This window comes from Hypomesus transpacificus, chromosome 17, assembly GCF_021917145.1.
Source record: "Hypomesus transpacificus isolate Combined female chromosome 17, fHypTra1, whole genome shotgun sequence".
NCBI classification, from domain to species: Eukaryota; Metazoa; Chordata; class Actinopteri; order Osmeriformes; family Osmeridae; genus Hypomesus; species Hypomesus transpacificus.
Genome location: NC_061076.1, coordinates 15,214,808 through 15,240,414, shown reverse-complemented (window position 1 = coordinate 15,240,414; position 25,607 = coordinate 15,214,808). Strand labels below are relative to the sequence as shown.

At 44.6% G+C, this 25,607-nt stretch overlaps 2 protein-coding genes and 1 long non-coding RNA gene across 7 annotated transcripts; 2 read left to right on the top strand and 1 right to left on the bottom strand.

Moving 5' to 3' along the window:
• Nucleotides 1–2,626: 2,626 nt before the first annotated feature.
• LOC124479376 lies at nt 2,627–12,761 on the top strand. The gene is made up of 3 exons (XR_006957437.1): nt 2,627–2,643; nt 11,752–11,847; nt 12,063–12,761. It is a non-coding gene; the product is annotated as an uncharacterized LOC124479376 (long non-coding RNA).
• LOC124479336 (CD9 antigen-like) lies at nt 5,124–11,463 on the bottom strand. 2 transcript variants are annotated; one of them, XM_047038059.1, is made up of 9 exons: nt 11,033–11,461; nt 10,566–10,700; nt 8,502–8,604; nt 8,072–8,169; nt 7,032–7,106; nt 6,625–6,726; nt 6,312–6,401; nt 5,969–6,052; nt 5,124–5,320 (listed from the first exon to the last, which is right to left on the bottom strand). In XM_047038059.1, the coding sequence occupies exons 2-9, from the start codon at nt 10,629–10,631 to the stop codon at nt 5,198–5,200; spliced, it is 741 nt and encodes a 246-aa protein (XP_046894015.1). In that variant the 5' UTR covers nt 10,632–10,700; nt 11,033–11,461; the 3' UTR covers nt 5,124–5,197. The 2 variants fall into 2 exon arrangements, with proteins under 2 accessions (XP_046894015.1, XP_046894016.1); XM_047038060.1 differs by having other exon boundaries at nt 5,230–5,320; nt 5,969–6,066; nt 11,033–11,463.
• A 345-nt stretch (nt 12,762–13,106) lies between the features above and the next one.
• On the top strand, nt 13,107–18,810 carry LOC124479252. 4 transcript variants are annotated; one of them, XM_047037916.1, is made up of 5 exons: nt 13,107–13,146; nt 13,896–13,963; nt 15,029–17,195; nt 17,424–17,499; nt 17,618–18,810. In XM_047037916.1, the coding sequence occupies exons 3-5, from the start codon at nt 15,120–15,122 to the stop codon at nt 17,764–17,766; spliced, it is 2,301 nt and encodes a 766-aa protein (XP_046893872.1). In that variant the 5' UTR covers nt 13,107–13,146; nt 13,896–13,963; nt 15,029–15,119; the 3' UTR covers nt 17,767–18,810. The 4 variants fall into 4 exon arrangements, with proteins under 4 accessions (XP_046893872.1, XP_046893871.1, XP_046893874.1 ...); XM_047037915.1 differs by lacking the exon at nt 13,107–13,146 and having other exon boundaries at nt 13,726–13,963; XM_047037918.1 differs by lacking the exon at nt 13,107–13,146 and having other exon boundaries at nt 13,726–13,963; nt 17,424–17,710.
• The last annotated feature ends 6,797 nt before the right edge of the window (nt 18,811–25,607 follow it).

Below are 25,607 nucleotides of genomic sequence, written 5' to 3'. Positions count from 1 at the left end.
CTGTAATCGAAGCAGTTAAAAATCACCAGTTGAAGGCCTCAGTACAACAGAAGAAGTCGTATGATTTTAGGGCTTATTTCCAATACTATTCTGAGGGAGAATTGGTCTGGGTAAGGAATACAGCCAGGAAGCGTGGAGTGTGTCCAAAACTGCAGAGGCGGTTTAAGGGTCCTTATAGAGTTTTGGACAGGGTGACGGATGTGCTGTATAGGCTGGTGCTAGAAGAGGGAGGGAAGGAGAGTGTGGTGCACTTCAATCGTCTTAAACCCTTCAGTGCTTCTTGGACAGAGTCAGCAGCTGCCCCGCTGCCCTCCAGGGGAGTCGGAATGAAAGACAACTGGTTGCCTCCTGACCGGCGGCGAGCGGAAGTCCAGCTGGGCGCCAGTTGGGTCCATCACCGCCATCCCGGGAGACATGGCCCTGTTGAAGTGGCACCACCACTGCATCGGACTGATGTGGATCCTGCTTCAGAGGGCGGTGGAGGAGCACAGAGGCCAGTCCCCTCAGGGGTTCCACCAGCCTCTGAAGTAATGTCATCTACAGATACAACAGCATCGAGGCCAGGGCCAGGGGAAAATCAAGGTCCAGGTGTTGCGCCTGTGGAAGGGGGACGTCCAGTGCGCCAACGGCGACCACCAGCGTGGTCCGGGGACTACCGCATGGCCTTGGAGTGACTCGAGGACGAGTCTCGGTCTCTCAAGAGGGGGAAAAGTGTAATGGAAATGAGCTGCGGGCTCATGTAATTAGTGGTTGCAGGTGTGGCTGATTATAGGGGGTATAGAGAAGTGGTTAAAAGGGGGACTGGGCCGAGACAGAGGAAGGCTAGTCAGAGCGTGAGCACTCTGGGAGACGGGTGGCGAGCGTTCGCAGTTATAAGGACTGCCGGCGACGAAGTCAGAGAGCGAGAGGGGTTAGTGTTCCTGTAGGCAGGAGGGGAGGAATATCTGCCTCCTTTAGCAGCGATAGGGCGGGGAAAGTAGGAGTGCTCCGTAATTGATTATCGACTTAAGCCAACGAAATCGTCCAGCCAACATCCAGTCCGGGAAGCGTACGGCGGCCCCAAGCTCAGACCCCGGGGGAGGGTCTCGCCAAGTGGCGGCTAAGTACGCTATCATTGTCTGTTGTCTTGTCTATTTTAATTAGCGTTATTAAATTACCTGGCGGTGGGACAGAACAGGGTACGAGGAGCAGGGCACTGTCCAAAGGGGGGTAGTTGGACTCCCCTATACACGAGTGACGTTGGAGTGTCTACTGGGGGTTTGACCCAGCGGTTAGAGTGCCGTGCTTTCACAGGATTGGGGAGGGTGGAGTGTGGTTTGGGGAGAGCCAACTCCCTTGAATGCCGGTGTAGCCTGTGTTGTGCCCTGGAGTATTCCACCTCAGTTATGAGTTGTTAGAGAACCCTTGTCCTACTCAATAAAGACCTTGTTATACTGTTACCAGCTTGTACCGGTGTTCTTTCAGCCTGACATATTGGGCAGTAATTTCCTGCTCCACGAACGAACCCACATTCATTACAGTAGCTTTTGTGAACATAGGGCCTATTATGCTGCAATTGAAGTCCGCCTTTTAATTCTTGGACAATCTGCTGTTTTTCTTGGAGGATAAATTTGCAATTTTTTCTCAGTGTTTGGTGACAAAATGCAAGTGCGCATAGCGCAAGAGCAAAACTTTTTTTGCCCTTCATTTGAACGCAGAATAGCTTTTTGAGCTTTATGTAAAATAAACATTGCCGTTTTCCAATTGGTAAAACCTTAATTGTCTAATGAAGGTGATGTCTTCATCATTTCTGGCTCCAAATTGTCGACAAGGGAAGCAGAAACATGCTAGCTTGGCTGAGTACTCTAACCAAGTTCGAGAGCGATACCAACTTGGGTTGAATGCCCGAGGACCTTGGCTGAAAATACACATGGGGTACGTTCGCAGAACCGGCTGCATTGTCATTCAAACCATGCTCGCCTTCACCCAGTTGAACTTTGCGTTTAACACTAATGTGCATACACTGCTTTAGGACCCGTGGCGAAAGGGGTAATGTAAATCGATGTAAAAGTGAGACAACCTGACCGGGCCCCTTGCACCGCTGTAACGCCGTATTTGAGGATCACATATATGTAATCATATATGATCCAGTCTTATCAATTCGCAAACATTTCTCAATTATGGTGTCAGTTTTTCAGAATTATGAGCTATCACCTGCCCAATAAACATTTTAAAAACAGTCAGTGTTAACAACAGCAAATAATTCATTTTTTCTCATTTGCCTTTTGCTGAATGAAACAAATCTCGTTTTTATTAAGTAATATTGCCCTCGAAAAATAGCAAGGATGTCTGGGTAATATTGTTGTCAAAGATTCCCGCCCACCCACACACAATTGTTCCCATCCAGTTGTTGGAATACCACAGACAGTTGTTGTTGGGATACTACAGTTGTGTTGCATTAGCGTTTTGAAGCGAATTAGGCTACCCCATGCCATTTCCTTTAACATAAAAGTGGCTCCAGAAAGCGGCAGGAACGAAAAGAGCAAGATGTATGGGTGGCAAAGCTGTCAAAACTATCCTCATTTGGGCGAAGCGTGTTGAAGAGGACGCTAAGTCTGACCCCCAGCCCGGCAACAGCAATGAGTGTGAAACTCAGCCACCTGGGTAGGCTAATAATTACATAACGTTTACTGTCTGGTGTATGCAGTTGACATGGCTATTAAACGTCATAAAAATGCACATATAGGCCTAGGCTATACCAGGCAGCAGCCAGGTTAGATAGAGTAAACTATGTGCAGGATGTAGTCGGAAAATAGCTAAAGCTAGATAGACTAAATGTAAACTAGCATATCTAACGAACATAAAATCAAATATTCACCATCGAAGTGACTGTTTTTTTATTACTAGTACCCAGATAGCACACATGACAGATCGAAACGTCTTTCATAACGTCGGATAAGCCTCGGTAAATGATCAGATTTTCTTCTCATCTCTGTGCTGTATTTAAACGTCGCAGATACGTCGGCTCATGACTGACTGTTCCATTATGCTCATTCCGTGTTGTAGCAAGCAAAATCTAGAGCCAGAGACTCGCGAGTCAGAGCCGTTCACTTTTTAAACCGTAATCTATCTTCACATAGAAGGAGCAGTCGTTACCCTTAATTGTACATCATAAGTAGCATAAATTTCCTTGCGCATCGCTAAGCTCAACACTCAATAATTTCACCTGACGATAGGTCGGTAAGGGGCCCGTTGGTGAGATCTGCACTCGGGCCCGCCAAGTCCTTGTTACGCCGCTGTGAGAGATGTCGTTTATGGTCAATGCACGCTGTAAAGCAGCGTAGACTTATTTCAATAGCGCATTAAGCTTCCGCGGGCCACATAAAATGACGTGGCTGGCCACATGTGGCCCGCGGGCCTTGAGTTTGACACCTTTGCCGGTCAGACCCCCTCCTTTCCCCCCTCCTCTGATCCTCCTCAAATCCTAACTGGAACCTCTCCTCTTCCCTCTTCACCCCAACCCCTTGTTCCTCTATATCACCCCCCTCCTCCTCCCAACTACCTCAATTCACCCAATTGTCCAAATCAGCTACAAGGAACAACCCCCAGCATGGTATGCCAGATTACCAGTCCAGGCCTGGTTGCAACCGATACTGGAATTGAACGCCATTTATTGATAAGCATATACCGAGTTGAGGAAACTATGTGACCACCTGACTTGTATGGTTATTGCTCTGACTGTTTCATTCTGAGGCCTCTCTGTAACCTGGATTTCAAGATGCTTCTATATGTAACAGATGGTAAAGGATCTCAAAGTTTGAATAACAAGGATGCAACTTGACAAGGGCCCAGTAATCTCCCTCTGTTTCTGAAATGGCTTCATCTTGTAGATGTAGTGAAGAATAGTTGACCCCTGATTTATACAGTAGACGCCAATGTAACTTCAAAAGTGATTAAGATCATTTTACTTAGAGAGGTAAAGGACGTAGAAGGCTCGTAACACAAACTGTCAGGATACAGTCAGCTTAGTAACATCTCAGATAAATGCAACAATTACAGTAAAATGTGGAATATATTCAAAAACCTTCCACGGGTACCTCACACTACTGAGCATGTTTACTGTCCATCTCTTGAGGCTTAATGTGGTAATGCTGCCTTGTGTAATTTCGTTTTCTAGGACCAAAGCTGCACCGTTGAGCTGAATAAACAGCATATATATGAAATATTCAGTCAAGAAATGAAGCAAGTCGGGGCCAAGGAAAAAGAAAAAAAGTGAATATTTATTTTTAACAAACTCACATCAGACTCAGTAGTACAATGCATACAGTAGGAATACCTACAACAGTGTAAAAACCAGCTTTGGAACATGATATTCTACTAGACACTTGAATTTCCTTTGGTCATTTCAGAGTAGAACCTGTCTCATCAGCAGTGAACAGTCTCAGGCCAACAAACTGAGCCAGAGGGGAAATGATAATGGAGGTCAACATCTGGAAGTCAGGTGGCTGAGCCGTTAGGGAATCGGGCTAATAATCTGAAGGTTGCCAGTTCGATTCCTGGACGTTGTGTCCTTGGGCAAGGCACTTCACCCTACTTACTTCGGGGGAATGTCCCTGTACTTACTGTAAGTCGCTCTGGATAATAACTAAAGCCCCCTACCTGGTGTGACACTGCTTCTGTTCTGAGGGCCACACTTGACGCTCCAGAGGCCCTTAACCTGAAGTGTTTATTTAGTCAAACGCTCAGTTAGGCTGCTGGCCCAGCGCTTGGCCGTGGTCATTATGGGAATGAGGGAAAGAGATTCTCTGGAACAGAAGCCCTTGGGTTTGGTTTGTGTTCAGTAATGTGAGACTAGGAGTGCGTATGGAAGAGTATACATATCAATTTTGAGGAATTATGATGTTTTAAATGTAAGTAAGCTAGTATTAGCTTGACTTGAATAGACTGCTATTCAAGTGGAAGATACACAGGTGCTTTTGTTGAACATCCAAAACAAGGTAAAAGCAGACTCATGGCCATCTATAACTGTTCACTTGTAACTAATAAATATACCAAAATATATTATAAACTGCAGTACCTGTTTGAAACCCTTGTTATATGCATGCTTCCTGAATAGCAGCATCAAAATCTGCATTACATTAGTAACTGGGTCCAATGAACAGTAGTCCAGAAATAGAAAAAAGACAACAAAAGTCAAAATTACATTATACCATGCTCATTAATGGGTACCAATCATTATAACATTGGGGACCCTATTCTGCATCATAATATTGGGGACTATAATCTGCTTTGACCTTTTAATCTCCTTCACAAGGATAGAACTGCATACCAGCACTATGACCTAAGAAAAGAGACGGGGGGGGGGGGGGGGGGTGCGAAGGAAGGAAGGAAGGATGTTAGAAACAGGGTTTAGGAGTGGGAGGAGACCAGGAAGTGGTTAATGCCCCATTTCATGTCAGGGTCTTCATGCAGGGTGGAAACAGAGGTCACAAAAATGGATGTATATATGTACTATAAACAGTGGCGGTTCTACACGGGGGCCTACGGGGGGCAGGGACCCTGTTGAAATCCCCCCCCCCCCCAAGCTGATTGAGAAAGCTGAGGAGCTGGAAGAGGGAGAGCCAGCCGTTTGTATGATTTTAGTGTAAAGCAAAATTTTAGTATTTTATGTTTTTTTATGTGTGACCCTGTGATTAAACACTGGCCCCACCTTGGCCCCCCCCAGTAACATCTGTCTAGACTTTGTCCATTGACTATAAACACGACCAGTGGCGGAGTGAGGGTAGCAGATGCAGATACAGATACACAATGCAGGCGAGACAATACCACCAAAAATACATTTCTATCAAGTTAGTATTTCCCCTTGGGGACAACAAAGTATAGTGGCGCTTGATCTCCTTGCGGAGTTGGGAGCTGTCTAAATGGGACATGCCTATACCAGGAGTACTGTGTGTGTGTGTGTGGTTGGGGGAGGGCTGAGGATTCTTACCAGCAGAGCAGCTGTACCCAGGAACAGGCCCAGAACCAACGGAGCTTTGTCCTTAAACAGGTCGACGATGGCTGGGGGACAGGCCTGGGGGAGGGAATCTGTTAAGTTTTTTCGGTTCAGAATCGTAAAACTATTTATTTCACACTCTAACAGATACAACAGCTTATCCGGAAAGCCTCTAAATTGTGGAAGTACAGGGTCGGGGACGAACTGAGAACTTCTTGCTGTCCCAAGTGTCTCCTTCCAGAGCGAACTTGACTCAGGTGCAACAACTGCCACTACGAATGAGACATTCGAATTGGAGACCCAACATTCAATGACGTTTTCTACAGTGCATACTCACAGGCATAGTGAACAATTCAATGAAGCTTTGTTCGGGGCACGTCTTTTTGACCAGAATGTCCAGGGCTCCCACTAATCCACAGCACTGGAACTACGACGTGATGGAGCGGGACAGACGGACAACAAGAGTTTTCCAACTCTTGAATATACCAAAACTGCAGATATTTCTATGCATTCTAAATGCTAATCACAGACTGTACAGGTGAAAATGTATACAGGAAGAATATTATTGGAACATTATTTGAGTTTTGCTGTGAAGTGTAGGTTTTGAAGTGACAGTATTTTCGTATGTGTGTGACGGTATGTTTGTTTACCCAGTTATGCATTAAGGTCAGAGTGACCGTCATGCTAGGGTCCTTCGTATTCAAATACTTTGCGTACACCGTCTTGTAGAACATGGCCATCTGCTCCCCCACCTGGTACAGAGAAGTATTTACACACATAGCAACCCTCTTTACACACATAACAACACTCTTCAGAAGGTAGACCAAGCCAATGATGTGGAACTGGTCATCAATACAAAAGTGTGGCTTGATTCCATCCCTTGAAAGACCTGAACAAACGAAAGCTTTGGTTGCGAGTTGCGTCAATATTAAGCTCCATTGCTGCAATAGTCAACAAAGGAATGTATTCTGCATCCGTGTTGGGCAGTTTGCTCTACATGACCTCACTGTCTCCTACCCTCCTACCCTCCCTCTCCTCTTCCCTTTCTCCCACTCACCTTTTCACTCCTTGTGAAGGCGATCACTCCTGCTGCAATCACTGACACACATAGCATGGACAGAAAGACGGCAAACTGGGAAAGGGGGATAGAGAGAACTTCAGTATTGTGACAGAGAGCCTTTATTACTTTTATACTGGGGGGGCAGATGGCTGAGTGGTTAGGGAATCAGGCTTTTAATAAGAAGGTTGCTGGTTTGAGTCCCGCCGTGCCAATGACGTTGTGTCCTTGGGCAAGGCTTTTCGCCCTACTTGCCTCGGGGAGAATATCCCTGTACTTACTGTAAGTCGCTCTGGATAAGAGCCTCTGCTAAATAACTAAATGTAAACGTGAATGTTCTGAATATAATAACAATGTTTGATCTATACCCAGCTATATTAGCTCATGAGAACATGACCCGTGGTCATATCCAAAATATAAATATGCTTATCTATGAATTATGGTGCTTGTGAGACTTGGAAATGTGTGTGACGCTAGATTGTAGGTCAGAGGTCACAATGTTACCAAAGTGTATAATGCCATGCGACTTTGAACAAGGAAAATAGGAGGAAAGTCAAGGCCATTTCTAGGAGCCCTATTTAAAGATTAAACAAAAGCTATGTAGCACCATGAATGCGGCATCTTCTGTCCGTGCTTGCGAAGACTATGTTAACCCCCCTGACGTTTCTAGTGAGAGTGAAACGTTCCATTATGTGATACAATTTAACTGCCCTTCATTCCTGTATTCTTTGTCCAGTCCTCTGAGATGCTCAACTTGAGTGTATCAGCCACTTGCACCCTACAGATCTGTAATACTTTGATTTTGTCTTGAACTTGTACTTGGCAACTGAAATTGACTTCACAGCCATAGGGTACAAAAGAGACTTCATCACTTGAGACACACACAAACATCCACTAATCTCTCCTCTCTCAGACCTCCATGTTTACAGTAATGACAAGTAGCTAATAGGTGAAAAGAAAGAAAACCCGCAGAAAACCCGCCGACGCTTTGCCTTCTGGGGCCGCGTGAAGCTGCAGCTTCTTGTCCGCTCTGGTCTCACCACTGTCAGGGCGCCACTGCTCGCGCTGCAGGCACCAACGACTCCAAACACGGCCACCACCAGTATCACTGCACCCAGGACGATCAGCACTATCACACCTGGGAAGGAGGGAGATGGAGAGAGGGGGAGAGAGAGAGGGAGATGGAGAGAGGGGAAGAGAGAGGGGGGGGGGAGGGGGTAAATGGAGAGGGGGAGGGAGAGAGATGGAGAAGGGGGAGGGAGAGAATGAGGGAAGGAGGGGTAAAGAGAGGGGGGGGGAAGGAGGGCGGGAGAGAGAGAGAGATTGGAAAAACAAAGCAGGTAGTTTAACAGTCAAAATATATTTAAAGGTCGCAAAGAAAGTCGCTACGCTACATTCATTTCAAGTTCAACTTCCTCTTTGCTGCATGTGATGTACCCTTCTGATAAGACTGGAGTCACAGTAACTCACCGATGACAAACTGCCGTGTGTTGAAGTCAACATCAAAGAGGCCTTGTGTGTCGGCGCCAAACCGCAGCCACAGACCCAGGCCCAGAATGGCAGCACCAAGCAGCTGGACCACAGGGAAATAAAACCACTCAGATTCAAGTCTGTGCGTGAGACATGGGTGTGTAAACCTCGCCTTGTTTTCCCAGGTTAACCCTTTTACAGTCCACAAGTCAACGACAATTAACAATGCAAGTGGGATAGGGAACCTAAGCGTAAGCTTATGAATCTATTATTATTACCGTATTTTCCGCATATTTTGAGAAAATTAAAGGATTTTAAGTGCGCCTTATAGTCCGGAAAATACGGTATTATTATATGTCAGTTTACAATGTGTTTGATAATGCGTGTGTCAAGATCTATAATCTGGTGCTCAATGCTGGCCACTGGCTTTATGCATGCACAGTTGACCCCGGCTTCAGATGATGTCTGGAGCGTTGGGAATGCCATTTGACATAGAGGCTTGAGAAAGACAACAGCGTTTATAATGAGACATACTGACTTCTTAGTGAGCAAAACTTCCTTTAGAGTCTTAGGCAACAACCAGGGAGATGCAGTGTTAGGTGTTGAGACAAGATGTTAATACTATTCTCAATGTATTTAGAAACTTTAACGTTTGTTCAGGCTGTAGGGCTGACAAACAGCCATTCCATGAGTTTTGAAGTGAATAGCCAGGTGCAATGCGCACTTCTTTAAAGAAAGAAAGGTTGGCAAGAAGGCAACTAGCTATAACTATCTAGACTCACCATTATGCCATGCCCGTATTACCATTTAGTGAGACCTGAAGTGAAGCCATACCATTCAAGTCAGTTGTGAGTGTGACTTAGTTTTTTTTTTGTTTTGCATTTGTAGTGGGCTGTAGCACAGGTAGTTTACTTGTTGTCGAATACGAGGGTGGGGATGAAGAGGAGGGGGTTTACGAATCTCCTCTTTTAGACGATTATTTAAATCATGAGGTCAGATTTACATAGGTTGTAAAGCAAAGCTGTTGATCATGTTTAAAAAGTCAGTAAAGCCAGCTGTAAAATGATTTGTTACTATTGTGTATCTAATATAATTGTTTTCTTTCAGGTAAGATTTCTGATGTAAATCTCTTTTAGGATGCTTATATAGCAAACTATTGGCAGTTTGACTCTAGTGAGGCTGTTAATCGGGTTTAAAAAGCCAACAATATAGAGCAGGGCACCGTTAGTAAGACTATTGATACACATAGTACATACAGTTCAGTTTACAGGACATACTCAAGGGTATTTGCATAGCAATGACGACCGTTCTGTTCTAATTTCAGGTATGAAGAGAAAATGAAACAGCAGCAGCACATCCAGTTTGCAGTGAGGTTGTTTAGTAAAAGGAAGGTTTTATCAATATGTTTGTAGATGACAAGCATTTATTTTTGTCTCTTTTTCAGATAAAGGTGCCTTCAATTAGCTACACATTTTCCAGGAGCTTGCTCGACCGCCTTTTTGCGAGGGTTCAGGGAATAATTTTCCAGTATGCTTGCATGTTAGATTGCATGTTAGATTGGAAATAAATACAGCACAAACATAAATGTGGTGTTTGGAAATATATGTGGTGGCAGGAAATAAAAGTCCCAAAAAATCAATAAATGTGGCATGAGGAAATAAAATAAAAGTCCCATGAAATAAATAAATGCTGTCTTTCCAAAAATGTCATTTTGAAATCAGTAAATTTATTTATTTATTGATGTAGGTAAATGATTCAGCTATATAATTATATGATGCTATATTTATCTATTTATTACCATCTTTTTTAATTTCAGGGTTTATTTCATGGCCATATTCATTTATGTATTTATCTATTTATTTACCTATCTATTTATTTATTAAATTTTGACTGACATGGTATTCCATATTTTTAAGTTGACATTGCTATTTACGATACACTTTAGTATTAAAAAAAACTGGTGAAAATGGTTGTTCGTGGACAAATGACTACAACCCCCCACTTTCCCCCTTAAGCGTGTCCGCAGTTTGACAATGAGAAACAAAATTACCGTAGCCTACTTACGGCGAACACGATGTTGAAGATGATGAGAATAACCTTGCACAGCTGTCCGCACAGATCCAGAGCCATGATGTCAATTTAACCCTATTTACTCAGAAAAACAGACGGGTAGACGGACTTTTGGCACAAGGTTTCAGCCTGCAATACGGAACAACAAATAACACAATGTTAAGGCTGTTACTTAACGGTTCACATAAAGGCATTTCATTTAATGCTTTGTTGACTAGTATGAAACTACAAAGACGGTCATAGATGCTGAAGCGCGATTACAGTCGGTTTTGTTATCACATGAAGTAGCCTATATTGTAAAGCACCAGTCAACATAGACATTAAAACATCTAATTAACATTTTGATAGACTTCACTGTGTCGAATCCTAGTACTTATTTACCCAGTCGATTACTGAGAAGCAAATTAATGCTATACAAACATCCTATCTGTGTAGTTATCTATGAAATAGGCCTAGTTTACCGGCAATGGTCCGCGTTGAAATGCAACACGTTGAACTCCAAATTACGACTGGGATAACAATTTCCAGAATTTCACACTCCGACAGGACAATTATTTTATATAAAAAGCCCAACCCTTTACATCAACCGGAGGAGTTGATTGGCTCATAGTGTTGAATGATGTGGACCAACTTCAGTGGGAGCAGACTGTCACACCTGCGCAAATACCGGAGTTTGAAGTGCAGGGACCCGATTTTTCAGAAACGAAATTTAGGATATTCAAAATGATTTTCATGAAAGCACATAGGACACACAAAATCTGAGTTGACATCTGGTGACATTTTAGGGAATGGAGGAATAGAAGGTTCACAAACAGGCTTCATACAGTTACTCAGGTGAGAGAGTCACCTGAGTCAGGTGGCTGAACGGTGAGGGAATCGGGCTAGTAATCTGAAGGTTGCCTGATCGATTCCCGGCCGGTGCCATGACGTTGTGTCCTTGGGCAAGGCACTTCACCCTACTTACCTCGGGGAGATGTCCCTGTACTTACTGTAAGTCGCTCTGGATAAGCGCGTCTGTAAAAAAAAAAAAAAAAACTAAATACTACTCACAGAACGTTATTTAGAGTGACCAGATTTGAGTTTGTGAAAAAGAGTCTAATTTTTTTTGACGTGCAGGGCCCAAATGATTCAGGAGTGTTTGTCACAGTAACCCTCCCCTCTATCTTTCCTTTGCAAGTAGGGTGACCAGAAAGCATGACCCTGAAAAGGAGGACACTTGGGTCCAAAAAGGAGGACAATCCCAAGAAGTTGTTGATCGGGGGGATGGGGGCCATTGGTATGAAATGAAGACAATGACATTAGTAATTGTAGTAATTTTAGACATGCATGTCTATGCGACAGAGCTTACAGAAGGAATGATATTGATCTTTGCTGCTCTTAGTGGTTTAGTGGAGTTCTGAACTAGAGTCTGGAGTTTGGCATTTGAAAGCTTACTACAATTGGCACTGAAGCCCAATCAAGTGGTAAATTGCGACGGTGGGCACTGTGCAGGAAGGGTCAAAAATGAGGACAAAAGGGCGAAAAGGAGGACGCAACATCGGCCCAGACAAACGGCTGGAAAATCGGACTGTCCCGCCGACATCCGGACATCTGGTCAACCTATTTGCAGGACGATTGAGGCGTCTGAGAGACCAGAGAGGTAATGTTAGACCAGAGAGTAAGCTTAATGAACTGCTGGTTATGGAAATATCAATTAAATGAGCAGATCATTAGTGTCTTCAATTTCCATTTGTTTGTATTGCTTAAAGATCATTTTAGCTGCATGAGTAGGCTGGATAGTAGGTGCTGTACACCTGCAAATACTGTATGGGTTTTGTTAATGGTCTCCCTCAGTGTTGGTTCTGTAGATAGATGTGGAGGGTAGTTAGAGGGTAGGTAGTTATGGAGGGTAGTTAGAGGGTAGGTAGTCAGGTTCTAGGTAGATGTGGATGGTAGTCAGGGTGTAGGTAATCAGTGTGTAGATAGGTGTGGAGATTATTCAGGGTGTAGGTAGGTGTGTTGGGTAGTCAGATTGTAGGTAGTCAGTGTGTAAGTGGCTATGGAGAGTAGTCAGGGTGTAGGTAGTCAGGGTGTAGGTAGTCAGGGTGTAGGTAGCTATGGAAAGTAGTCAGAGTGTAGGTAGACAGGTTCTAGGTAGATATGGAGGGTAGTAAGGGTGTAGGTAGGTGTGGAGAGTAGTCAGGGTGTAGGTAGGTGTGGAGTGTAGTCAGGGTGTAGGTAGGTGTGGAGTGTAGTCAGGGTGTAGGTAGTCAGGGTGTAGGTAGCTATGGAGGGTAGTCAGGGTGTAGCCCCCCCCCCCCTGCTCCTCCCTGCCTGCTGTCACCTGCGTCAGGCCACTCTTCATGTACTCTCCCAGCGCATTCCACCTGTTAAGAGACTCTCTGACGTGCTTGAAAGTCAGGTTGATTCTGTCAGGCCTTTCCTTGATGTCTGTTATCATCATGGGAGTCATATGGCTGAGCGGTGAGGGAGTCCGGCCAGTAATCAGAAGGTTGCCGGATCGACCCGCCCCCTGACTTGGTGACGGGGGGACGACAGATTTATTTTGCTGCAGGAAGTTTCACCGTGGATAAATGTAAGTATAAATACATAAATGTAAGTATAAATGAATAAATGTAAGTATAAATGAATAAATGTAAACACATGAAAACGTAAACATATATATATATACACACAAATACATGTAACATTTATATATTTCGTGTCATTTATTTAAGCTTTGTGTTATATAATTATTTATTTATCCAAGTATTTATTTATTTAGTTTTGGCCCCTATAATCCTCCATAGTTATCTTTGTATGAATATCATAATCACACCAATGAAAAAGTTTTAGCTTCATGTTTGGGTCGATGGTAGGCTACTGTGCAGAGGATGCAAGACAAGCAGCGTTCAAGAGAACTAGTAGGATATAGCCTCCTAATGTGTAAAGGTGAAGCGAAGCGTCGGTGCGCAAGGATGATATACAGTCGAAATAAACTTGATTCGTATAAATGGGCAAATCATAATTAAATAAGGCATATTTATATAACAGTGGATACCGCTGTTAAATATATTTTTCTTGATACAAAATGTGTGCCGGGGGGTAAACACTTTTCACTTTTCAAAACGTGATTAAAACAGTTAATGTACAATTAAATGTAGCCTACGCCCCTGTTTAACACTGATAACAGACCACGGCCTGGACTCTAAACAGACTGGGTGTAAAGAGCGCCATCTGCTGTTTGATGACGTTTGCTGTATTATGACGTAATTAATCAAATAAACTATAAAATGCCGTTCTGATCACCGCTCTCATTTCTTATTGAACATTTTCTTGGACAAGGATTTGGATCTATCTCTACGACGCTTTCACCTCGACGAATTCGTATTGGAACACAGAAATATCATAATGTAAGTACATTTTCAGATTGTTTTGTGTGACAGATGGAATAATGTGCGTTGGTGATATATCACAGTTTATGGTTCGGGTGTTGTTGTCGGTTGTTCTTGTTTTTTATATGAAAAGTGTTGTGCTAAATATGGGAGCATTGTAGTTACCATAGGGCTCCAGCAGGGGGAATGTAAAACGATTGAGCTAGGTTTAGGTGCACGTCGCTCCCTCCCTTCAGTTGTGAAATACATGATGATGTGAGGGAAAGTTTTGTCCGTGCATCGTATAAAAATATAAAATGCAGTGTTTAAGTGTTATGTGACTGTGTTTATGTTGTTATCACAGTTTGTTTGTGAAATAAGTTAGTTGACTTCATGACGAAGAGCGAGCTAGCTACATTAGCCGTTAGCAACGATAACCCCCACGTGGTGGATGAAAGAGTGGTACTTATCGTGCTTGTCATGTTTTCTATAGATATTTCTGTAATGTACGGAGTACTGTTGTACATGATGTGAGGGAAAGTTTTGTCCGCGCATCGTTTATCCAATTACACCCCGTTTCAGGGCATTTACATATGCACCTTTTTCAAGTTGTAAGGAAGATACGTGACTTTTTCAAGTTGTAAGGAAGGTATGGAGACTTTTTCAAGTTGTAAGGTTAAAATTTTCAAGAGATGTTCTCGGGTAGATGTGAAGGTAGATAATACATTAATCTGAAAAAGTTATTGTAACCTATTCTTCTCTGTGTTCTTTGGAAAAGTCAATAGATTCATTTTCAAATTTCGCCGTCAGCTGTTTGATGACGTTTGCTGTATTATGAGTAATTCATCAAATAAAGGCGTTCTGATCACTGTGCTCAGTTTTACATAAACATTTTATTGGAGAAGGATTTGGATCACTGCAACGCCTTAACCTTGACTAATTCGTATTGGAACACAGAAATATAATAATGTAATATTGTCAGATTATTTTGCACCTTAAGTTGTAAGGTTTACATTTCCAAGACATGATTTCATGTAGATATGTAAGTAGATGTTAGATTATAAAAAAAAAAAGTAATTATATTCTCTTTGTTCTTTGGAAAAGTCTGTCTTTTCATGGGTCAGGTGTGAAAGCGTCTCTCTCAAACCAGACTGCAACAGCAAGTGTGACCTGAGGCAGTCTTTGAGGAAGAGACATGGAGAAAGATACGACAGACTCATCCCAGCCCGAGGTGAGTGAGGGAAGAGAGGGGAGTCTGTCTGGAGACAAGCGGACCTTCATCAGGGTGTTGAACGTGAGGCCTCTAAGTTCGGAGGACATGGACCTGGTCGAGCCCTCGGATCTGCCCCCTCCTTCAGTACCCGCTACTGGGTCAAAAGACCAGCTGGAAGCCCTGGAGGTTGCGTCCACTTCCCAGGGCGTCAGTGGAGTGGAGAGAATGCCCTCTGGCATAGCCAGCAGACCCAGTGGAACCCCCTCTCCGGATCTGCAGGTGGAGGCCAAGGCCAGTCTGGGCTCTGTGGCAGCTGAGGTGATCGAGGCGGTCATCAGCAACGTCCTGGCAGCCAGGGCCGCCCTCCAACAAGAAGCTCAAGGGCCTGTGACCTGTTCCTCTGTGAGCTACTTCCTCTCTGCTGTCTGTGCCGACGTGCAGACTCTACCGCTGCTGAGGAGGTCAGGGAGCAGCAGTCGGTCTTCTGGAAGGTCCCTTGGAGAGCTCCTGACCACCATGTCGAGGACCAACGTTGTCCAGGCTGTGGAGCTGAAGCTGGAGGAGCAGTTTGGGCCGTGTAGGAAGGAGGGCTCGTCCACATCTCCATCCAGCCTATCACTGACTGAGGATTGGGTCATGATCCCTTATCTGGGGAGCGGTCGCTATGGACATTTCCTGGCCAATGACCTGGTCGAGGAAATCATCGAATCCGTAAAAAGTGCTGTTGAGCTGCTGGAAAGCCAGTCTTCAACATCCAGAGCAGGGAACAGCTCCTCCCTCACAGGATGGGACGCATTGGATGTTTCCTCTGCAGCCAAGAAGATGGTCTGCAAGGCAGCAGCCAGACTGACCCCCCTGGTGAGCTCTTCCAGGATGGGAGATGTGACGGCGGACGAGAGCGTCTCTTTGATGAACGAGACGTCTCTGGAAAGTTTGCCCCCGTCTCTCATCAGGCTTCTGTTGATCCGGTCTGTCGACACGGTGACAGCAGCCTGCAGAGCCATAAGCAGTGAGTTCTGCTATCGGGAGAGCGTGAAGAACGAAGGCCTGACAAAACTCCAGGAGCTGGCCAACGAACAGATGTTGGCCTGTCTGAACAAGGGCATAGAGGAAGTGGAGATTGATGAGCTCATCGAAGGCATCTCAGCCATCTCGGATCATTCGCTGATCCTAAGGCGCCCGGAGTTGTCTTTCTCCCACATCTACCGCTCCTTGTTCGTTGACACCCTCCTGCCAGGGAGTGGACACAGAACAACCGAGGTCCTGGAGACCTTGATTTTTTTATGTCCTCAGGGCCCACCCACAGCTGGAGAGAGCCTGGCCCATGATGACACACGAGTGGGAACCATCATTAAAGAGTACGTGATCAAAGGAAGAGATGTGTTCCAGCAGGTCTTGAGGAGAGCAACTCAGAAGCTCTCTCGCCATCCGGCGACCACCCGTGACTCACCTCATGCGGCCAATCCAGAGAGCTCAGAGCATCCATCTCTGCTGGTCTCCTCTGAGAACTGTGAGAACCTGCTTGGTGTGATCCTGGATGATCTCCATGAGGTGGTTGAGCAGCACAAGGCCTCAGCTAAGACGAGATCTGGTGGCAGGAAGTTCTGGGAGCAGGTCCACTCCTCCAGCCAGCTGCTTTATGACAGCACGCTGAGGACCCTGCAGAAAGCTGCAGACAAGCTGTCGGCTCTCGAAGATCGTGCGTTTGAGATCATCCCCCCGATGCCCTCCAGACAGGAGCCCATCCACAGCTGTGCTGAGAGCTCGGTTCAGGGTCAGCTGCAGAAGAGCCAGGAAGTGAACCTTCCCTCGACCTCTAGCCTGTCCTGCCAGGAGACCCAGGACCGCAGGGTCAGGATCCTGACGGAGAGAGTGATGGACGACACTCTGTGTGAGTCTGCTGCTGCAGCTCCGTGTCCTGGGGCAGATCTCGGTGAGCTCAGCCCTGCAGCGGTCATCATCGATGCTGGGACAGCGTCTACCTCTGCAGGCGAGACCAGAAAGCCTAAAAAGGGCTTGAAGTGGTTGAGCAAGAAAGTCAAGCTCTTCAAGAACAAGGTGGGTTAGTTATGTAATAGAGCTTATAGAGCAGAGCTTATAGTATATCGTATGAGTACAGAATGAATGATCATGGGTTGGTTATTCATGTAATGGAGCATGTATAGAATGAAGAGGCACTGTTGGGACTGAGTGGCTGTTGTTGTTCTTAATCCTGATGCTTTGGTGGACTGAGAGGTGTTGTCATATAGTTTCCATAGATTCCAGCATGTTCTGTGTTTTCTGCAGTTTCTGAAGAGAAAGACGGAGCCCAAGAAGCCCTCAGCCCAGGAGGAACTTCCCCCCAGCTCTCACGTCACACCTGGTGAGCGTCCACCACTGCTTGTCATCCTTAATGAATCACAAAGTGATCCTGCAGATTTGGCTAATTACTCTGACAAAGCCTAACTTTGAATTCACCAATTTAAAATGTCTTGTCACAGGGGCCAAGTGTGGTTCGCATGCCAATCTGGAGCAGTCGAAGGACCACGAGACCAATCAGGAGCCCCCTAGATGTCCTCTACACGTACGAATGTTCCGTGCGCTTCAAAAGTCCATCGTCAAGCCATTCAAGATGTCTTGGAGCCAGTAGGACGGCCTACTGATACGTTTAAGTATCCAGCACGTAGTAAAGGGCTGGCTGGCTCTGTCCCTCTCTCACATACACACACCTTTCTCTCTCTCTCTCTCTCTCTCTCTCTCTCTCTCTCTCTCTCTCTCTCTCTCTCTCTCTCTCTCTCTCTCACCCATCCCGGCACCCGCAGCACTTTACATTATGCCTCTCATTCACTCATTCATACACCCCCACAGCGAGGGAGCTGCCATGCAAGGCTAGCCTGTTCATGGGGAGCAGCTTGGGGTCCAGTGTCTGGCTCCAGGACACTTGGACACAGGGCCTGGATGCTCTCCAGGGGGCTGATGTGGGATGTTTGTTCTGGTTTCCTGCCTCTCGGTTCTTCTACCCTGCAGGTCTCCTGGTCCACTTTCTCCCGAACAACAGAAGGACCGTTGCCAAGGAGCCAGAAATGTACTTTCAGCAGTACGGACGAGGACTAGGTCTTTCTCACCTGGCTGGAACTCGCTGGGCTGAGTGGATATCAGGAGAAGACCATCACAGAGACTCACTACCGTCTGGAACACTCTACTGTATCTGATCATTGTCAATAAACTAGTTATATTACAGTTGGAGTGTAACAGTCCTGTTTGTTTTCCTAACAAAGCTATCGCACAGGGTGGTGCGCAGTGACTTAGAAAAGGTTCCAAGATTCTGATGTACTTATGTGTGTTGTGGTTGGACACAATGCTATAGCCAACAGGTAAATCAAAAGGCAGAAATGCACATTCACGACAATGTAGACAGAGTAATGGACAATGCAGACAGAGTAATGGACAATGCAGACAGAGTAATGGACAATGCAGACAGAGTAATGGACAATGCAGACAGAGTAAGGGACAATGCAGACAGAGTAATGGACAATGCAGACAGAGTAATGGACAATGCAGACAGAGTAAGGGACAATGCAGACAGAGTAATGGACAATGCAGACAGAGTAAGGGACAATGCAGACAAAGTAAGGGGAGTTTGAGGGAGAGTCAGAGGATGAGGCAGAGGATGAGGCAGAGTTCGGATTAGAGGAGGAGGAGCAAGAGGAAGGGAAGCAAGCAGAGGAAGAGGAGGAGTTGGAACAGTGTTGCCAATTTAGCGACTTTGTCGCTATATCTGGTGACTTTCCAGACCCTCTTGGCGAATTTATTAGCAAAAGGCGACTAGCGACAAATCTAGCGACTTTTTTGTCATTTGGCGGGTTATTGTGTTGACAAAGCACTGAAAAAGCATCTCACATATCCCGTCCTGCAGTTCACGTTTCAATCGATCTCACGAGAGTACAGCGAGAGCTGTCGCTGTCTCCTCTCCACTCACACAGCGCCTGTGCGGCCAGTCTGACTAGATAGCAGACCCACAGTCCCAGCCAGACTGCACCGTGACCGCTCTGAGCAAGAACTGCCTGCAGATAAAACGCGCGTGCGCAGCTTACCTCCAATCACAGACGATGATTTTGAGCAGTTGGCAGTTGCTTGGTGGTGACTCGATATTTGTAGATATGTATTTGTTTAAATATTCACGTATTTTCATCTCACACTCAAATATCCCTCACACTCTGTCCCAGACAGTCAGTCTCAATCACACACAAGCTGACATTTATTTGCATAGTAGAATGGCTCATTCAAAAGTTTACAGCCAGAAATATAGGAGGGAGTGGGAGTCATACCCTGAATTCAAGGGCTGGTTGAAGCCACATGTCAGGGATGATACGCGGGCATACTGCCTGTATTGCAAATCTGACTTTTATGCAAAGATAGGTGATGTAAGAAAGCACATGGCAACTAAAAAGCATGCCCAAAAGGCAAAACCCTATGGTGCCACACAAAGCAAGTTGCCTGTTATAAATAAAAAAAATTCTTCTGCCAAAAGGGCTGAGGCAACCATTGCTATGGCTATTGCTGAGCACTGTTCGATGTTAGCATGCGACCACATTGGGGAAGCATGCAAAACTGCTTTTGCAGATTCAACCGCTGCCACTCATTTATGCACCGGACCAAGTCCACAGAGATGATCAATAGCGTTCTGGCACCATATTTTTTGAAGAGATTAGTTGCAGATGTGGGCGAGCAGCGATTCAGCCTCCTCCTCGACGAGTCCACTGATGTTAGCGTATCAAAGTACTTTGGTGTGGTTATCAGGTACTTCAGTGAGACCAAGAAAACGTTTCCCTCAACATTTCTGAGGCTTGTCGAGTTGGAGGCTGGAGAGGCCAGAACTATAGCCCATTCTGTTTTGGCATTGCTAGAGACATGCGGCCTTAAGAAAGAGAAACTCCTGGGCATAGGGACAGACAACGCCTCAGTTATGACTGGCGTTAACAATGGGGTGCATAAGGTTCTGAGGGAGGAGTGTGGCCTGAAAGAGCTTGTCCTCCTCCACTGTATCTTGTCACTCTCTGCAGCTTGCTGTCAGCCATGCTTCAAAGGACACAGTGTGTCCTTTGTGTCCCCCGCAGTGTGGAGTACTTAGTAAGGGAGACTTACAATTGGTTTTCAGTGTCTCCAAAGCGCAGAGTATCCTACAGGGCCATATTTGAGACAATAAACTGTGGTGAGAAACCCTTGCAAATTACTGAAGTGTGCGCTACCCGCTGGCTGTCCATTGAACCAGCGGTTTCACGCATTTTGGACCAGTGGGAGGAGCTGAAACCGCATTTCAGCATCACCAAATCTAGCGAGCACTGTTACATGGCTGAGGTTTTGTACTCCATGTACAATGACCCTCAAAATGTGTTCTACTTGACATTTCTGAAGTCAGTGCTGGGTGAGGTACAGTTGGTCATGAAGGCTTTTAAGGGAGAACAAGCAGACCCACTCAAGACATTGATAAAATTATCCAGCAATGGAGTGTCATCCATCTGTCTTAGTTGAATGAAATATATAACACCACAGTGGGCTTTTGGAGTGAAGTTTGGCAGTTTAGGGATGCGGCCTGGGCTGGCCTCAACCCGTTTCAGGAGCTTTCCCAGGTTGCTGTGTCTGTTTTGTCCTTGCCCCACTCAAATGCTGAAATTGAGAGGGTTTTCAGTCAGATGAGTGTGGTCAAAAACAAACTTCGAAATCGGATGTCCTTGCAGACCCTAAACTCCATCCTGTATGTCCGCTATGGTCTGAGGCTGTCTGGAGAGGCTTGCTATGAGCACAAGCTACCAGATAGCGTTTTGCAGCATTTTGGCACATCAGCTGCTTACTCCTTTAAGGCAGCTCCTTCAGTATCTGAACCTGCCATGGATCTGGATGGAAGTGATGATGACTCACTCTGTCTGTGAGCCAGTCCAGTTGTGGGTGTACATTCATTAGGCCACTGCAAAGGGGAAAAAAAGAAAAGGAAAAAAGCAAATGTTATAGTTATGGCAACCAAAAAAATATGTTTGTAAATAAGTTAAATAGTTTGTAGGTCTACATGCATTAGGCTACTGCTTAAAAAAGTAAAGAAAAAATTCAAAGAAAAATCAAAGAATTAATACAAAAGGTCCCTAAACTTCCCTACCCCTCTACTCCTTCCTAACACAACTAAACTACAACTAATCTCACTGCTACAAGACACAGGGTGACAGCCGCTAGCTTCTAACCTAGTGTGTATAACAGAGGGTTACCTACGGGTGTATGTAAACCCCAGGGTGTCTTACCTAGCCCTACTCCACAGACGTCCAGGACAAGGGCCAGAATACAGGTAACAACACAAAACTCCTACGGTTCTCAACAACCACTAACCGAAAACAATATACAACGCTAAATGCTCAATAGTCAATAATCAAATGCTCAATGTTACCAACAATGTTCCTACCAACCTCTCCCCCACCTAGCGCAAACACATACTGACAGCTAAATACAGTGTGATGAGCTCCTTTCCGTTGCCGCGCGTCGACGATTGCGTTGACACTATCGGTTCTGCTACCTTCGTTACCAAGCTATATGGCAACAAAAAAATATGTTTGTAAATACGTAAACAGTTTGTAGGTCTACGTTCATTAGGCCACTGCATACAACTTTTTTTACAAAAGGCATATATTATAGTTATATGGCAACAAAAAAATATGTTTGTAAATATGTAAATAGTTTGTAGGTCTACATTCATTAGGCAACTAAAAAAGAAAAGAAAAAAAGGCTAGCCTTATAGTTATATACTAGCCTGAAAATGTCATACTCATAATTCTAGTCAGAATATGAGTCTGATACTGCTCTATTGGGCTGTGATTTTGGGTTGTGTTTCAACCGAACCAGGAAAAAATGCCTCTTCGCTCAATTGGATATAGCTGGAACTAATCAGAGCACCGTAGTATGACCATAACGTAGACTATCGGGACCAGCTGATAATTTTTTTTTAACTTTTATTGGATCCCATAGGAAGGACGGAAAAAACATATTTTCGATCGACAAATGCCTTTGTCTGAGCTCCTTTGCTGGAGCCTGGAGGTGATGCAGCACAGGCGATCACTCGCCACATTATTTCATTACTTTCCCGCTAGAACTTTGTATTCGCGGGCAAAAAAATAGAACTTTGTATTCGCGGGCAAAATATTAGAAACATTTGCGCATGCGCTCATTATGCAAATGAGCGATGGCGTCATCTAGCGACTTCTGGCGACTTTTGGGCGGGCTAACAGCTACTTTCCTTACAGAATAGTTGGCAACACTGAGTTGGAATGGGAAGAGGAGGAGAACAAAGACCAGCAACTAGAAGAGTGGTTTCTGAAGAGATTAGGGCTACTATCATTAATCATGTGATCAACCATGGTTTAACAATGAGAGAGGCTGGACAGAGTCTAGCCTAATTTGAGTCAATTTACAGTGGCGGGTATAATTCGAACGTTTAGAAATGAGAACAGGTATATAACAATCTACTGTATTGTTCACATGGTCTAATGTACGCATAATAGCTATTTCAGCATGACATACGGTATACTATACATATATTTTAGCACCCATGCATCCATTGACAGCAGTGCACTGCATGATTAGTCACAGTCTGGTGGATTACTGTATCATACTGTGTAACAGCACAGCTGACTGTAAGGGATTCTGATTCTGAGGAAGACATTCTGACAATATTGTTGAAAATAGTATATTATTGTACATATAGATATTCGGACGTATATATATTTCTGTATGTTACAGTTCATGGTACACTGTTCCTGAATCTTCTACAGAGTTGAAAGACAAAGGTTTGGTGGGCAAGGTCACATGTTCACTGATGAGCAAGAGACGACTATCGTGAATGTGGTTTTAATATTGTTTCAAACTTGCAAACTTTTTTCAAAAACTGTCTAAAAATTTTCCCAACCTTTTCAACTTTTTTTGTTAACTTTCTTTTCACACATAACACAACACAAACACGTTTCTAGTTGCCTTTGCCTTGTTCCATGGTAGCTTACGTTTGTTGTGGATGATGCCAGGAAATTACAAAAGCTGCGCAAAGAAATAGTATGTGTGTATACTGTATACAACACAACTTTTTAAAGCATGCGTAACAAATTGTGAGTCCGGTTTACTTTCTAGATTTTTGTCTCCACCCAGTGGACAAAACAGGGTGTGTTATAATTGTCATAATTAAATAAGGCATTTTGGAACATCAACGTCGTCGGTTTATTTTCCAATGTGGGTGGGACAGATTTTTGAAATCGATATAACAGTGGATACCGCTGTTAGATATATTTTTCTTGATACAAAATGTGTGGTGGGGGGTACACATTTTCACTTTTCAAAACGTGATTAAAGCAGTTCATGTACAATTAAATGTACGCCCCTGTTTAACACTGATAACAGACCACGGCCTGGACTCTAAACAGACTGGGTGTAAAGAGCGCGATCTGCTGTTTGATGACGTTTGCTGTATTATGACGTAATTTATCAAATAAACTATAAAATTCCGTTCTGATCACTGCTATTATTTCTTATTGAACATTTTCTTGGACAAGGATTTGGATTTCTAGACGCTTTCACCTCAACGAATTCGTATTGGAACACAGAAATATTATAATGTTAGTAAATATTCCGATTGTTTTGTGTGACAGATGGAATAATGTGCGTTGGTGGTATATCACAGTTTATGGTTCGGGTGTTGTTGTCGGTTGTTCTTGTTTTTTTATATGAAAAGTGTTGTGCTAAATATGGGAGCATTGTAGTTACCATAGGGCTCCAGCAGGGGGAACGAAAACGATTGAGCTAGGTTTCGGTGCACGTCGCTCCCTCCCTTCAGTTGTGAAATAAATGATGTGAGGGAAAGTTTTGTCCGTGCATCGTTTATTCAATTAGCCTACTCCCCTTTTCAAGTATAAGTCCTATAAAATGCAGTGTTTAAGTGTTATGTGAATGTGTTTATGTTGTTATCACAGTGTTGTTACCACAGTACCTTTTCACATGTTATGTTTGTGAAATAAGTTAGTTAGCTTCACGACGAAGAGCGAGCTAGCTACATTAGCCGTTAGCAACGATAACCCCCACGCGGTGGATGAAAGAGCGGTACTTATCGTGCTTGTGTATTTTCTATAGATATTTCTGTAATGTACGGAGTACTGTTGTAATTGTGTGTGCTATATGTTAGCAGCATGACTGCATTGGCCTGTGATTTGAGATGGAGTTGTGAAATACATAATGTGAGGGAAAGTTTTGTCTGTGCATCGTTTATTCAATTACTCCCCTTTTCAGGGCATTTACATATGCACCTTTTTCAAATTGTAAGGAAGATACTGAGACTTTTTCAAGTTGTAAGGAAGGTATGGAGGCTTTTTCCAAGTTGTAAGGTTTACATTTTCAAGACGATGTTCTTGGGTAGATGTGAAGGTAGATAATACATTAATCTGAAAACGTTATTGTAGCCTATTCTTCTCTGTGTTCTTTGGAAAAGTCAGTAGAGGCATCTTCAAATTTCGCCGTCAGCTGTTTGATGACGTTTGCTGTATTATGACGTAATTCATCAAATAAAGGCCGTTCTGATCACTGTGCTCAGTTTTATATTAACATTTTATTGGAGAAGGATTTGGATCACTGCAACGCCTAACCTTGACTAATTCGTATTGGAACACAGAAATATAATAATGTAATATTGTCCGATTGTTTTGCACCTTAAGTTGTAAGGTTTACATTTCCAAGACATGATTTCATGCAGATATGTAAGTAGATGTTAGATTATTTAAAAAAAAAGTAATTATATTCTCTTTGTTCTTTGGAAAAGTCTGTCTTTTCATGGGTCAGGTGTGAAAGCGTCTCTCTCAAACCAGACTGCAACAGCAAGTGTGACCTGAGGCAGTCTTTGAGGAAGAGACATGGAGAAAGATACGACAGACTCATTCCAGCCCGAGGTGAGTGAGGGAAGAGAGGGGAGTCTGTCTGGAGACAAGCGGACCTTCATCAGGGTGTTGAACGTTAGGCCTCTAAGTTCGGAGGACATGGACCTGGTCGAGCCCTCGGATCTGCCCCCTTCTTCAGTACCCGACACTGGGTCAAAAGACCAGCTGGAAGCCCTGGAGGTTGCGTCCACTTCCCAGGGCGTCAGTGGAGTGGAGAAAATGCCCTCTGGCATAGCCAGCAGACCCAGTGGAACCCCCTGTCCGGATCTGCAGGTGGAGGCCAAGGCCAGTCTGGGCTCTGTGGCAGCTGAGGTGATCGAGGCAGTCATCAGAAACGTCCTGGCAGCCAGGGCCGCCCTCCAAGAAGAAGCTCAAGGGCCTTTTACCTGTTCCTCTGTGAGCTACTTCCTCTCTGCTGTCTGTGCCGACGTGCAGACTCTACCGCTGCTGAGGAGGTCAGGGAGCAGCAGTCGGTCTTCTGGAAGGTCCCTCAGAGAGCTCCTGACCACCATGTCGAGGACCAACGTTGTCCAGGCTGTGG